The following is a 14,904-nucleotide window of genomic DNA, read 5'->3' on the forward strand; positions in this document are numbered from 1 at the left end:
CGAGGGAGGGGGGGTTAGAAAAAACAGAATTTTGAAATTACACAAAAAAAACTAAAAAAAAACAACTTTTTTTTGGGGAGGGAGGGGGGGGGGGGGGTCTAGGTGGCTGCTGACGAAAAAAAAACTAAAATTTGAAAAAAAAATCTTTTTGGAGAGGTGGGGTGGGTGGGTGTGGGGGTGTGTGGGGTGGGTTGGTAAGGATGGGGAATAGGGTGGGGTAAGGGTGTTCGTCGGTCGGTACGGTACGGTATTTTTAGACATTTCGGTTCGGTATTTTCGGTATTCAATTTCTTAAAATGCAATATCAATACCGTACCTAATTAAATTCGGTATGGCTTGATTTTTCTCCTTTCGGTTTCGGTTTATTCAGTTTGGTAACTTCGGTTTATTCGGTTTGAATGCTAACTAGTGCATATAGTCATAGAATTTAATATTCTCAATTAAAGTACTCAAAAATACAAAACTAAAAATATTTGTTGACAAAAGTTTTGTTCAAACTAGCAAATATCAACTTAGAGAGAGAAAACTGCACATGAAAGAATAAATTTAATCATTAGAAATGTCTTGTTACTTACTTAGAGTTAATTGTTAAACTTAGAGAATAAAGGAAAGTAAAATTTTAGATTTTTATATTTATGTTATAACTAATAATATGTGTATTGTGCAATGTAATATATATTTCGGTACGGTATTGGTATTTCATTTTAAAATACCAAATGCCATACCTAATACCAATATTTTTTAAAAATTAAACCAAATATCATACCAAATACCAAAATTTTCGGTTTCGATACGGTAATTCGGTATTTACCAAATGTCACGACCCGGATTTCCCTCCCTCGGGAGTCGTGATGGCGCCTACTATTGGGAGCTAGGCAAGCCAAAACTTAACTACTTAGTTCGATGACAAATTACTTCTTTTTAACAAATATAAGCGATAACATGAAATCAACGGAACTTTAAATAATTAAGCGGAAGGTAACAAATAAATATCTGGAAACAACGTCTATTTCAACTTCTAAAACCTCAAATACCCAATATCTGGTGTCACAGTGTCACAGACTGTCTAAGATTACTATATACAAGGTCTGAAGAAAACATCAGTACACTGTTCCTGAATAAAAGATAAGGAAACAGGAAATAGAGATAGAGGGAGACGCCAGGGCGAAGTAGTGACGAGGCTAGGCTAGGCACTTACCAGCACATGGGGTCGGTTGTGCTGATACTACACTCAGCACTGTGTGCAGATCCTGGAGCAGCTTTCGGACAGTAGTTGGAATACTTCCTTCAGTCCACCCGGAGACCCAAGGTAGACCTGCAGGGGTCCGCAGGCCCTGGCGTCTCCCTCTATCTCTATTTCCTGTTTCCTTATCTTTTATTCAGGAACAGTGTACTGATGTTTTCTTCAGACCTTGTATGTAGTAATCTTAGACAGTCTGTGACACTGTGACACCAGATTTTGGGTATTTGAGGTTTTAGAAGTCGAAATAGACGTTGTTTCCAAATATTTATTTGTTACCTTCCGCGTAATTATTTAAAGTTCCGCTGATTTCATGTTATCGCTTATATTTGTTAAAAAGAAGTAATTTGTTATCGAAGTAAGTAGTTAAGTTTTGGCTTGCCTAGCTCCCAATAGTAAGCGCCATCACGACTCCCGAGGGAGGGAAATTCGGGTCGTGACAAGTTGGTATCAGAGCTCTAGGTTACATGGGTCTCACAGTTCACAGACAAGCTTAGTAGAGTCTGAGGGATCGGCGTGGAGACGTCTGTATTTATCCCCCAGAGGCTACAGAGTTAGGAAAATTCCATATCTTTTCTTTCCTGTCGTGCGATTTTGTTCTCTCAGTGCTAAATTGAAATCCCTACTCTTGTCCTTTCGCGAATGGCGAGGTCACATACCGCTTCTTCAGCCGGGCAGCAGCACAAACCGGTGATAGATCAGCTACGTCTTCGGAGGCTTTGTGGAGATTGGATAAGTTTCCCCAAGCTCTTCACTATTACATTCAGCAGTGCATCTATTGAGGGTCCCCAGGATTATCAACACAGCCGTCATGAGGTTCTCAGAAACATGGGGATAGTTGAGACCAATGAGGTCGATTTTGCTACTTTTCACTTGTCTGGATCCGCCAAGACTTGGTGGAGAGATTATTGCTTGGCTAGACCTGCCGGATCGCCAGCTTCGACTTGGGAGCAGTTTACGTAGCTATTTCTAGAGAAGTTTCTCCACATCACTCAGAGAGAGGTATTAGAGGGTGAGGTAGAGGTATTAGAGGTGGAGGTAGAGATGCTAGAGGTGGAGGTAAAGGTATTAGAGGTGGAGGTGCAGGTATTGTTCTAGTTTGTGGTAGAGAAGCTTCGATTTTATTTTACGCCGTACCTGGTCATACCTAGTGATTCTTTGGGTGTTCCTGTTTATGTGTCTACGACGGTGGGTGATTCTATTGTGGTGGATCGCGTCCAATGTTCATGTATAGTGGTTATTGGAGGTCTTGAGACTCGTGTAGACTTGCTTCTTCTGGACATGGATGATTTCGGTGTTATATTGGGGATGGACTGGTTATCACCTTACCATGCTATCTTGGTCTGTCATGCCAAGACTGTGACCTTAGCTTTACCGGGTATGCCTCGTTTAGAGTGGAGAGGGACTCCTGGTCATTCTACCCGCAGTGTTATCTCGTATGTGAAGGCTCGGCGTATGGTCGAGAAGGGGTGTTTGGCCTATTTAGCATATGTTCGTGATTCGAGCGCTGAGATTCCTTCTATTGATTCTGTGCCCATTGTTCGTGAGTTTCTTGATGTTTTCCCTTCAGACCTGCCGGGTATGCCACCCGACAGGGATATTGACTTCTGCATTGATTTGGCTCCGAGCACTCAGCCCATTTCTATTCCGCCGTATCATATGGCCCCGTCTGAGTTGAAAGAGTTGAAGGAGCAATTGCAAGACTTGCTTGAAAAGGGTTTCATTAGGCCCAGTGTTTCCCCTTGGGGTGCGCCGGTGTTGTTTGTTAAGAAGAAGGATGGATCGATGCGAATGTGTATAGATTACCGGCAATTGAACAAGGTTACAATCAAGAATAAGTATCCATTGCCGAGGATTGATGATTTGTTTGATCAGCTTCAGGGTGCCAAGGTATTTTCGAAGATTGACTTGAGATCTGGCTACCATCAGTTGAGGATTAGGGCATCCGATGTCCCTAAGACAACTTTCCGCACTCGGTACGGGCATTATGAGTTCTTGGTGATGTCATTCGGGTTGACAAATGCTCCAGCGGCTTTCATGAATTTGACGAACCGAGTGTTCAGGCCTTATTTGGATTCGTTCGTGATAGTCTTCATTGATGATATTTTGATATATTCCCGCAGCCGGGAGGAGCACGAGCAACACCTTAGAGTGGTTCTTCAGACTCTGAGGGATAGTCAGTTATACGCTAAGTTCTCGAAGTGCGAGTTCTGATTGAGTTCAGTTGCATTTCTAGGTAATGTTGTATCAGCAGAGGGTATTCAGGTTGATCCGAAGAAGATTGAGGCAGTCAAGAACTGGCCTAGACCAGCATCAGCTACAGAGATTCGGAGTTTCTTGGGATTGGCAGGCTACTATCGTCGGTTTGTGGAGGGGTTTTCATCTATCGCAGCCCCGATGACCAGTTTGACCCTAGAAAGGTGCCCAATTCAGATGGTCGAACGAGTGTGAGGCGAGCTTTCAGAAGCTCAAGACAGCTTTGACTACGGCACCGGTATTAGTTTTGCCCACAAGTTCAGGGCCATATACAGTTTATTGTGATGCATCTCGTATTGGGCTTGGTGCAGTGTTGATGCAGGATGGCAAGGTCATTGCTTATGCTTCGCGGCAGTTGAAGATTCATGAGAAGAACTATCCGGTTCATGATTTAGAGTTAGCAGCCATTATTCACGCGTTGAAGATTTGGAGGCATTATCTGTATGGCGTGCCATGTGAGGTATTCACGAATCACAAGAGTCTTCAGTATTTGTTCAAGCAAAAGGAGTTGAATCTGAGGCAGAGGAGATGGTTGGAGTTGTTGAAGGATTATGATATCACCATTTTATATCATCCGGGAAAGGCCAATGTGGTGGCCGATGCTTTGAGTAGGAAGTCAGCCAGTATGGGCAGTCTTGCTTATATTCCGGTCGGTGAGAGACCGCTTGCTTTGGATGTTCAGGCTTTAGCCAATCAGTTCGTGAGACTGGATGTTTCTGAGCCCAGTCGTGTGTTAGCTTGCACAGTCACTCGTTCTTCATTAATGGAGCGTATCTGTGATCGGCAGTATGATGATCCCTATTTGTGTGTCCTCGGAGACACGGTGCAGCGCGGAGGTGCCAAGCAGGTTACCTTAGATGATGATAGAGTTTTGAGATTGCAGGGTCGAAAAGGAATCTATTGATTCTCTCCCAATTGGTTGGACCGTAGGTGCGATGATTTACTTCACGGGTGAGGTCTCTGGTTCAAGTCCAGGATGGCCCAGCTGCGCCAGGGAAAAGAATAGAAGAAGCATCTGACTACTTCATGCATGCTCCACTTGGCTCGGGGGGATATAGCTCAGTTGGTAGAGCTCCGCTCTTGCAATTGGGTCGAGTTGGTGTGCCTAATGTGGATGGGCTCCGAGAGTTGATTTTAGAGGAGGCCCATAGCTCCCGGTACTCTATTCATCCAGTCGCCGCAAAGATGTATCAGGACTTGCGGCAGCATTATTGGTGGAGAAGAATGAAGAAGGATATCGTTGCATATGTGGCTCGGTGTTTGAATTGTCAGTAGGTTGAGTACGAGCATTAGAGGCCCGGTGGTTCATTTCAGAGGATTGAGCTTCCCGAGTGGAAATGGGAACGTATCACTATGGACTTTGTTACTGGACTCCCACAGATTCAGAAGAAGTTTGATGCAGTGTGGGTCATTGTTGATAGGCTGACCAAGTCAGCGCATTTCATTCCTATGACAGTCTCCTATTCTTCTGAGAGGTTAGCTGAGATCTATATCCGGGAGATTGTTCGCCTTCATGGTGTGCCCGTGTCTATCATTTCGGACCGAGGTACGCAGTTTACCTCGCGCTTCTGGAGAGCAATTCAGCGAGAGTTAGGCACGCGGGTTGAGTTGAGCACAACATTTCATCCCCAGACGGACGGGCAGTCCAAGCGGACTATTCAGATTTTGGAGGATATGCTCCGAGCTTGTGTCATTGACTTTGGAGGTTCGTGGGATCAGTTTTTGCCTTTAGCAGAGTTTGCCTACAATAACAGCTACCAGTCGAGCATTCAGATGGCTCCTTATGAGACTTTATATGGTAGGCGGTATCGGTCTCCGGTTGGGTGGTTTGAGTCGGGAGAGGCTCGGTTGTTGGGTACGGATCTGGTTCAGGAGGCCTTGGACAAGGTCAGGATTATTCAGGATAGGCTTCGTACAGCCCAGTCCAGGCAAAAGAGTTATGCAGACCGCAAGGTTCGAGATGTGGCTTTTATGATCGGTGAGTGGGTATTACTCCGAGTGTCGCCTATGAAGGGCGTGATGAGATTTGGGAAGAAGGGCAAGCTTAGCCCTAGGTTCATTGGTCCGTTTGAGATTCTTGATCGAGTGGGAGAGGTGGCTTATAGACTTGTATTGCCGCCGAGCTTATCAGTCGTGCATCCAGTGTTTCATGTGTCCATGCTTCGGAGGTATCACAACGATCCCTCCCACGTGTTAGGTTTCAGCACTGTCTAGTAAGCATGGAGGTATCACGGGATCCCTCCCACGTGTTAGGTTTCAGCACTGTCCAGTTGGACAAGGACTTGTCTTATGAGAAAGAGCCGGTGGCTATTCTAGACCGGCAGGTTCGTCAGTTGAGGTCAAAGAGTTTTCCTTCTGTTCGTGTTCAGTGAAGAGGTCAGCCTGCTGAGGCATCGACCTGGGAGTCCCAGTCCGATATGTGGAGCCGTTATCCCCATCTTTTTTCTCGACTCAGGTACTTCCTTCTTATGTCCGTTCGAGGACGAACGATTGTTTTAGAGGTGGAGGATGTGATGACCCAAAAGGTCATCACTTATTTTAAATTAAATTCTATGTTTCCGAGGCCTTTAAAACCTCATTTAGAGTCACCTCGATTTGCGTGCGTAGTCCGGGCGCGTAGCCGGAAAGCTTAAATATGAAAATCTGTGAAAAATGGTAAAATTTGGCTGTAAAATGAGTTAATTTGACTTCGGTCAACATTTTGGGTAAACGGACCCAGACCAGTGAATTGACGGTCCCGGAGGGTCCGTAGGAAAATATGGAACTTGGGCGTATGCCCATAATTGAATTCCGAGGTCCCAAGCCCGAGAAATGAATTTTTGAAAGAAATTGTTCTCTGAAATTGATTAAGGAAATTTGAAATGAAATTTGATTAGGACATGATAGTATCGGGCCCGTATTTGGGTTTCGGTGCCCGGTACAGGTCTTATATGTGATTTAAGATGTTTCTGTGAAATTTGATGAAAAACGGATATCATTTGACGTGATTCAGACCTAAATTGCTAAATTTGATACTTGATGAAGTTTGAGGTTTGATCCGTTGTTATTAAGGTTATTTTGGCGATTTGATTGCATGGATAAGTTCATATGTTGTTATTGAGTTAGTACGTGTGTTTGGTCAGGAGCCCCGAGGGCTCGGGTGTGTTTCGGATGTGATTCGGGAAGGTTTGAACTTAGGAAAAATTGCAGAAAATCTGCAACAGGTGCTCAGGCCTGTTGTTCTTCGCGATCGCGTAGTCACTCTCGCGATCGCGTAAGGTAAATGGCGACAGGGGAGGATTTGTCCATCGCGAACGCAAAGCCACAGTCACGAACGCGGAGCTTTGGGCGATTACTCATCGCGAACGCGACCTGTGTGACGCGAACGCGTAGAGTTAATTGGAGGGGGGCTGGGATTTGGTCGTTCTTCTACGCGAACGCGTACGTGTGTCCGCGAACGCGAAGGTCAGGGGGTTCAACCCTTCGCGAATGCGTGGAAGACCTCGCGATCGCGTAAGTCCACTTACTGGCAGCCTTCGCGATCGCGACAGTGTTCTCGCGAATGCGATGAACACTGTCGCCCAGCACTTAAAACAGTAGCTAAAACGGGATTTGTTCAAAATTTCATAACTTCTTCATCTCAACTCCAAATTGAGCGATTTTTGAAAGAGGATTTCACCACAAATTCATAGGTATGTAATCTTAGACTCATTTTCTTCAATTTTCATTAACACCCATTAGATTTCTAGGCCTAAAACATGAGATTAAGGGTAGAAAATTAGGGATTTGGGTAGAGTTAGGACTTTTCGATTAATTATGATTTAGACCTCGTTTTGGGGTCAAATTCTGGAAATAATTATATATTTGGGCTCGTTGGTGAATGGGTGATTTTATTTTGGTCCGAACCTCTTGTTTTGACCAAGCGGGCCCGGGGTCGATTTTTGGGTTTTTGGGAAGAATGATTAGAAAGCTACAATTAAGCATTGGAATTGGATTGTTTAGCATTTATTGATGTTATTGAATCGATTATGTCTAGATATAATTGATTTGGAGCCGAGTACGAAAGGAAAGGCGGTGTTTGAGGCTTGAGTTGACCGTGGAAGTTCGAGGTAAGTGTTTGGTCTAACCTTAGCTTGAGGGATTAGGAGTTGTGTCTATTTGCTACGTGCTAATTGTGGAGTACGACGTATAGGCATGGTGGCGAGTATCTATACGTTGGTGTCAAACATGCCCGTGAGTCTTGTGTTATAATTTGTTATGACTCCATTGTGGTCTATTACGCCTCACATGTTATTATCATCATTGTTCCCTTACCGGAAAGTTATTATGTTGTTTTGTTCCCTTGCCGGGATTCCTTGTGATTATTGTTGGTTGTAACTGGGAGCGGGTGGTACGCCTACCACAAGATATGATGAAATGGGAGCGGGTGGCACGCCTGCCACGAGATGTGAGATGAATTGTGAAAGCATAAGTGATAACTGAACCGTTAGAGCATTGACTCGAGTTGCAAAGAGGATTGTGAAGTAAAAGTGAGAAAGAAAAAAGATCATTATGTTGCCCCTTTTGCCGGGCTATTGTTGCTTTATTTGTTATCTCCCTTGCCGGGATGTTGATGTTATTGATGATGTTCCCTTGCCGGGACCTAATTGTTGAATTGTTGCTCCCTTGCCGGGATTCCTATTGTAATCTCATTTATTCCCTTGCCCCATTGTTTGTGATTGTTGTTTGGGTGAGGAAGAGAGTTAAAGCACGAAGGGTGATGCCGTGCATTGTTTTTGTGAGGAAAGAGTGTAAAGCACGAAGGGTGATGTCGTGCCGCACGATGTACCATTCCGTGCCTATTATATTGATTTCATGGTGAGGATGAGAGTAAAAGCACGAAGGGTGATGTCGTGCAATTTATATTGATTCTTATGGTGAGGACGAGAGTAAAAGCACGAAGGGTGATGCCGTGCACTTGTCCTTGATTTTCCTGATTCTTGCCGATAATTGAGTTATGTTGTCCTTTACGTTATTTATTGATTTTCTGTTGTTACTTGATTTTATTTCGATGTTATAGATTCCCTTACCCTATTTGCCTTGTGATTGTTGCTTGGGTGAGGAAGAGTGTAAAGCACGAAGGGTTATGCCGTGTACTGTTTTGGTGAGAGGGTGTTAAAGCACGAAGGGTGATGTCGTGCACTTGTCTTTGATTTTCTAATTTTTTATTGATAACCGAGTTACGGTTTCTCTACATTAAATTGTTGGTTTCCTGTTGATACTTGTTGTACCCCGCAGCATGATCTCCCCTTCCTACTTTCAATTGAACTGTAGTGATCTTCATATTTATTTGTTGCTCTTCTGTTACTATTCGATGTTTCGACACATCATGTTCCCCCCCCCCCCCCCCCCATACTTGACCGTATATTACTGTTCTTCTTTTCCGCTGTATATAGTTAAATTGCACAGGCTTAATTGGTAGTCTGATCCTAGCCTCGTCACTACTTCGCTGAGGTTAGGCTAGGCACTTACCAGCACATGGGGTCGGTTGTGCTGATACTACACTCTGCACTATGTGCAGATCCCGGAGCAGCTTTCGGACAGTAGTTGGAGTACTTCCTTCAGTCCACCGGAGACCCAAGATAGACCTGCAGGCTTCCGCAGGCCCTAGAGTCTCCCTCTATCTCTATTTCCTGTTTCCTTATCTTTTATTCAGGAACACTGTACTGATGTTTTCTTCAGACCTTGTATGTAGTAATCTTAGACAGTCTGTGACACTGTGACACCAGATTTTGGGTATTTAAGGTTTTAGAAGTCGAAATAGACGTTATTTCCAGATATTTATTTGTTACTTCCGCTTAATTATTTAAAGTTTCGCTGATTTCATGTTATCGCTTATATTTGTTAAAAAGAAGTAATTTGTTATCGAAGTAAGTAGTTAAGTTTTGGATTGCCTAACTCCCAATAGTAGGCGCCATCACGACTCCCGAGGGAGGGAAATCTGGGTCGTGACACCAAATTATGCACAGCCCTAGGGTGGGGAAGGTTGAGAAGGAGTTTTGGAAAATATTTTCTCTTCTCTTGATAAGCAAAACATTTTCCTCCAATTTGAGGAAAGCGAGTTGATAAGGAAAATATTTTCCAAAACATTTAAGTCAATCAAATATGAGAAAATTGGAAAACATTTTCGTCCTTCATACCAAACACACCCTAAGGAAGACATAATTTTCCTTTTCCTTATTTAGTAGAAGCGTATTTAGGCAATTGATGATCCGTGGTTCCGTATAAAAATGAATTGATGATGGTTATTATTCAACATAACTTACGTTACTCTTACCATGTTTACATTGGATTTTAAATTTGTTATCGCGGGTTGTAATTTGATGTTTTAATTTCTAATGTTTTCTATATTGAGGTCATTGTTTATACAATTCCATATACCTTTGAGTTTGAAAACCTGCTTTCTAAAATATTTAAGCTTCAATATTTTTTTAGTTTCTTCTTAACATATAATTTCTTTCACAATTTTCAGATTTTTAAGTATTACTCACGTTGAGGTCTTGGTTATTCAAGATTTAATGTTAAAGACAATCATTTATTAAATCAGACATATGTGTTCATAAAGTTATAGCATATTAGTACTTCTTTTATTCGTTTACTTGTATCATATATTGTAAAAGAAAAGCTATATTAATCATGTTCTCAATTTATCCATATTTTAATTAAAGTTATATAATTTTAATATATATTGCGGAAATGGCATGTATTAACTCGGATTTTCGCAGCACAAACTGATGAGATCACATGTCCAAATTGCTACTTGGTGCTTGCGCTTTGATAGCACCGGAAAAATTGAGTTTATATATTAAAGAGATACGAAGATGACGTGTCGTGATACATAGACTGGTCAGAGAATTACAACTGGCAAAGAGGTACGAGTTGCAATAGATACGAGCAGAAATTAAAAGAAGAGGCAACGCTCGTACCTGTTCAAGTCATTTAAGCCCACGAGTCAAAGAGAATGAATCTGACAACACACGAGAATCCAGATACAGTATTTGATGAGTCTTAAATACCAAAATCGTTAGAGAATTTGTATTAAATATAATGATTATGTAACGTAACATTTAATGTCTTTAATGTCTTTAATTGCCCATAATAGCTTTATTATGACATAGGCAAAACGCATATTTCCAAGGTACCTATAAAAGGGAGATAACTAATCAATTGTAGGGACACGAAAATCTATCTGAATATACTTTGGTTCATTTATTTTACTATTGATATTCTTGTTATCCAAATTGCTTTCTTTTATACATTCTTTCGATTATCAGTAACCCGTGTTCTTCTAAATTATAAGCTTTAATCGAAATTCCTTTTTTTGGTTAAACAAGCACACTCCCGATGTGCACCTAGGAATAGCTAAGGGGGAAATTGAGTTAGTTTTCTTTAGTTAAATTATTGATCTAATATTATTCTCGTTGAAAATAATTTTGTTTTTATATTTAATAAGTTCAAATTAAATCTAAGAGTAATTCTAAATCATAATCAGATGTTAATGGATAAACTTAAACTTTTTTTTTGAAGTATTTCGACGCGTGGAGTTCACTTATTTGACACAACTGTTCGATATTAATAACAAAGGATAAATATAAAATTAATTTGCTAACGACAATAATAGGAATTGACGAAAAGTATACCGAAGAATAAAATTGACCTAGTTGAATGTTTTTTTTTTGGTAATTAAATGATTTTATTTACCAATAGCAATATGTACAAAGTTCTATCTGGAACAGGGCATTCCCAGTTCCATTCCCTCTTCTACATTTCTTCTATCCTCCTTTACAGTAAGTATCTGCTATTCACTTTTCTGTTTTACTATTCATCGATCCTCTGATTGCTACCTCTAGAACAATTTGCCTCACTATCATTTTCACTGTTTTCTTCTGATCTTGGAATATTCTGTTGTTCCTTTCATTCCATATGTGGTACACTGCACATGCCAGAGTCAATCTATAGACTTGAGCTGCTGCATTGTTTCCAGCTGCATTGCTTTCAGCCCATTGTATCTCCCTTTGCCATTCCATCGGAGCTCTATTTATTCCTTGCCAGTGTAGTAGTTTGCTCCATATTTCTCCAGTAATACAGTTAAACAACAAATGTTCAATAGTCTCTTTTGCTTCAGTACATAAAGGACAACTTACTTCATCTGCAATCCCCCATGTGTGTAGTCTGCTTCTTGTAAGTAGCCTGTTTTGTATAGCTAAACTCAGAACAAAGATCCACTTTGGAGCTCCTAGATTGTTACATGTTAGTCGCCTCCATGATACCTTTTGATATTGCCCTCGCATGCTATTATACCACTTCTTGATAGAGAAGTAGTTCCATTATATTACTTCCTTCATGCCGATTCCTGCTTCTTCTATGTAGCTCTTTGCTTTGATTATTTTCTGAACCATCCATGATGCATTCCTTGGTTTGCAATCCCATACTTCCTGTTTCTTCCCGTAATATAGGTGGACCCATTGGACCCATAACTTGTCCTTCTTCTTGCACAGATTCCATAGTAATTTGCAAATTGCAGCTCTGTTCCATATCTGAATATCCATAACATTGAAACCACCTGCTGACTTTGGTGAGCACACTTTTTCCCATGAAGCTCTTTTTGAAGTCTCTGTTCCTCCAGTCCACAAGAATGTTCTACAAATTGTTTCTATCTTCTTCATTATCTTTTTAGGGATAACAAAGATCTGTGACCAATAGATTTGTATGGAAAATAGAACTGTTTTGATCAGTTGCAATCTGCCTGCATAAGATAAGAACTTTGAAGTCCATGAAGTGATCCTGCCTAGTATCTTCTCCAGTAGTGGTTGGCATTGTAGCAGAGATATTCTCTGAGTGCTAAGTGGTACTCCAAGATATTTGAATGGCAATTCTCCCCTGCTAAATCCAGTTACCTGCACAATGTTTTCCTGTATAATCTGTGGAACCACTCCAAAATAAATGGAGCTCTTTGCTGTATTTGCTTTTAATCCAGATGCCTTTGAAAATTCCATAAAACAATTGAACACCATTTGAATGGAGATAGTATCACCTCTGCTGAATAACAGCAGGTCATCTGCAAACCCCAGTTGGATAATATTTAACTTGTCACACCTAAGATGGAAGTTGAAATCCGGCTTATACCTCAGTGTTTTAAAGCTTCTTGTAAAATACTCCATAATCCATTTTACAAACTTCTCTGGCATTCCTAGGTGGTTCAGCACTTGTTCTAAGAAATCCCATTCTACAGAATCATATGCCTTTTGCAGGTCCAATTTTATCATACATCTAGGAGAGATGCCCTTCCTCCCATACCCTTTTACCAACTCATGACTTAGGATTATGTTATCTGTTATAACTCTTCCAGGAATAAAACCAGACTGACACTTGTCAACTAGGTGATCCATCACTCTTTGCAATCTGCTGGTCAATATTTTTTAGATGATCTTGTATAATACTGTGCAACATGAAATAGGTCTGAAATCTTTGACAGTTGAAGGGTGTTGAATCTTAGGGATCAAGGTAACAGTTGTTACATTAATAGGCCTGTACATTTCAGCTTTGCTGAAGAATTGGAGCACTGCCTCAGATACTTCTTGCCCTGTAATCCCCCATGTCTTCTTGAAGAACTTTGAGTTGAAACCATCACATCCTGGGGCCTTTAGTTCATCTATTCCCTTCAAAGCAAGCTGAATCTCTTCTATAGTAACATCTTCAATTAGTTTTAAATGTTGCTTCCTGTCTAATACATTGCCCTCCTTCATGATGCTTGGTTGAATGGCCGGTATGCTATCAGCTGCTGATCCTAGTAGTCCTTTGTAAAATCCTACTATTTCCATTTCTATTGCTTCCCTAGACTGAAGAATTTCACCAGCTGTATTTTTCAGACTTCTAATCTTATTTTGATTTACTATATTCTTCATGCTAGCAAATAAGAAAGATGTATTGTGATCCCCTAGCTTCAGTCATTGGTTCCTGGATTTCTGCTTATATATACTTTCCTCTATAGTTATCCATTTTTCCAATTACTGCTTTAGATCTTTCTCTTCTTCAAACCTCTGTGTTGATTCAGTTGTAGTTCCCATCTGTCCTTGTAACTCTTGTAGCCTCTGTCTTACATTTCTAACCTTCAAATCAACTGCTTTAAATTCTTTTGTGTTCAACCTCTTTAGTGCATATCTAACTTCCTTCAGCTTTCTCCAGACTTCTGCCATTCTGCCTGTTTTTGGTGCTTTATTCCATGCTTCCCCTACTACATCTAAGAAATCCTTATGCTCAGCTAGACAGTTGAAGAATCTAAAAGGCTTTGGGGCCTTTTGTTCCTCTCCAATCTTGACACATATTGGGGAATGATCCAAGAATAAAGGATCCATAATCACTGCATCTACTTGTGGCATGGTATTTATCCATTCAGCATTTATAATTGCCCTGTCTATTCTGCTAAACACGTGAGAATTAGTCCATGTGTATTCCCTGCCCACAGTTCTCATTTCACACATTCCTGTATCAATTAAGAAGTCATTGAAATCTCTTATTTCATTCTCATGGAATGTGCTGCCATTAATTCTGTCCTCTACTGCCCTTATTGCATTGTAGTCTCCCATACATAACCATGGTTTCCTCTGATAGTGATTCCAGTTTGTTAAATCCCCCCATAGACTTTTTATTGCCTCCACTGTATGCAGCCCATAAATGGCTGTGAAATCAAATTCTAGCCTTGTGTCCAGCACCACTACCTCCCCATGTGTGTACTGTGGTTTAGCTTCTTTCATAATGAATTTTATTTCTGCTGGATCCCATATTACCCATACTCTACCCTTCCCTCCTCCATCATAGTTTGTACACCAATCCAATCTAGGAGCTATTTTTTGGATGATTTTCCTTGAAAACTTTTCTTGTACTCTATGTTCTATAATAGCTATAATGCTAATACTATGATCTTTAATAAACTTCTGCATCTCCTTTTGCTTATATAGCTTATTCATACCCCTAACATTCCAAGTAACTAATTGCATTGCACTATGTTGTTTGTTATCCCAACCTTCACACCTCCCCCATAACTACATTGCCCTCTTTTTTCCTTGTTTAGATCATTAAATCTTGCTTCAGTAAGAATATCAAAACCATTACCCACTAGTATTTCTCTTGCTGGTGCTGCTTGAGAATTCTTTGTGGCTGATTTACCTTTTGCTGCTTACCATCCTTTGTTTTCTTCCATTGTTGCTTTCATTGCATTCAGCATTTTTGATACTTGTTCTGTATTTCCTACTGCTTCTTGTGCCTTATGAATCGTGCTTCCTTGTTTCTCTTGCTCTTTTGGTTTCCATTCCTGCTTCAGCTTCTGCTGCTTGTTCATCTGAGGCTGTGCTTGTTTAGTTTGGCAGTTATGTCCCAGTTGTAAGCAAGTA

At 41.0% G+C, this 14,904-nt stretch overlaps 1 protein-coding gene across 1 annotated transcript; it reads right to left on the minus strand.

Moving 5' to 3' along the window:
• LOC109236064 lies at positions 11,317-11,805 on the minus strand. Its single transcript, XM_019402292.1, has one exon. It carries the CDS (start codon positions 11,803-11,805, stop codon positions 11,317-11,319), a length of 489 nt encoding a protein of 162 aa, XP_019257837.1.

The sequence above is a fragment of the Nicotiana attenuata genome, chromosome 12 (genome assembly GCF_001879085.1).
Source record: "Nicotiana attenuata strain UT chromosome 12, NIATTr2, whole genome shotgun sequence".
NCBI classification, from domain to species: Eukaryota; Viridiplantae; Streptophyta; class Magnoliopsida; order Solanales; family Solanaceae; genus Nicotiana; species Nicotiana attenuata.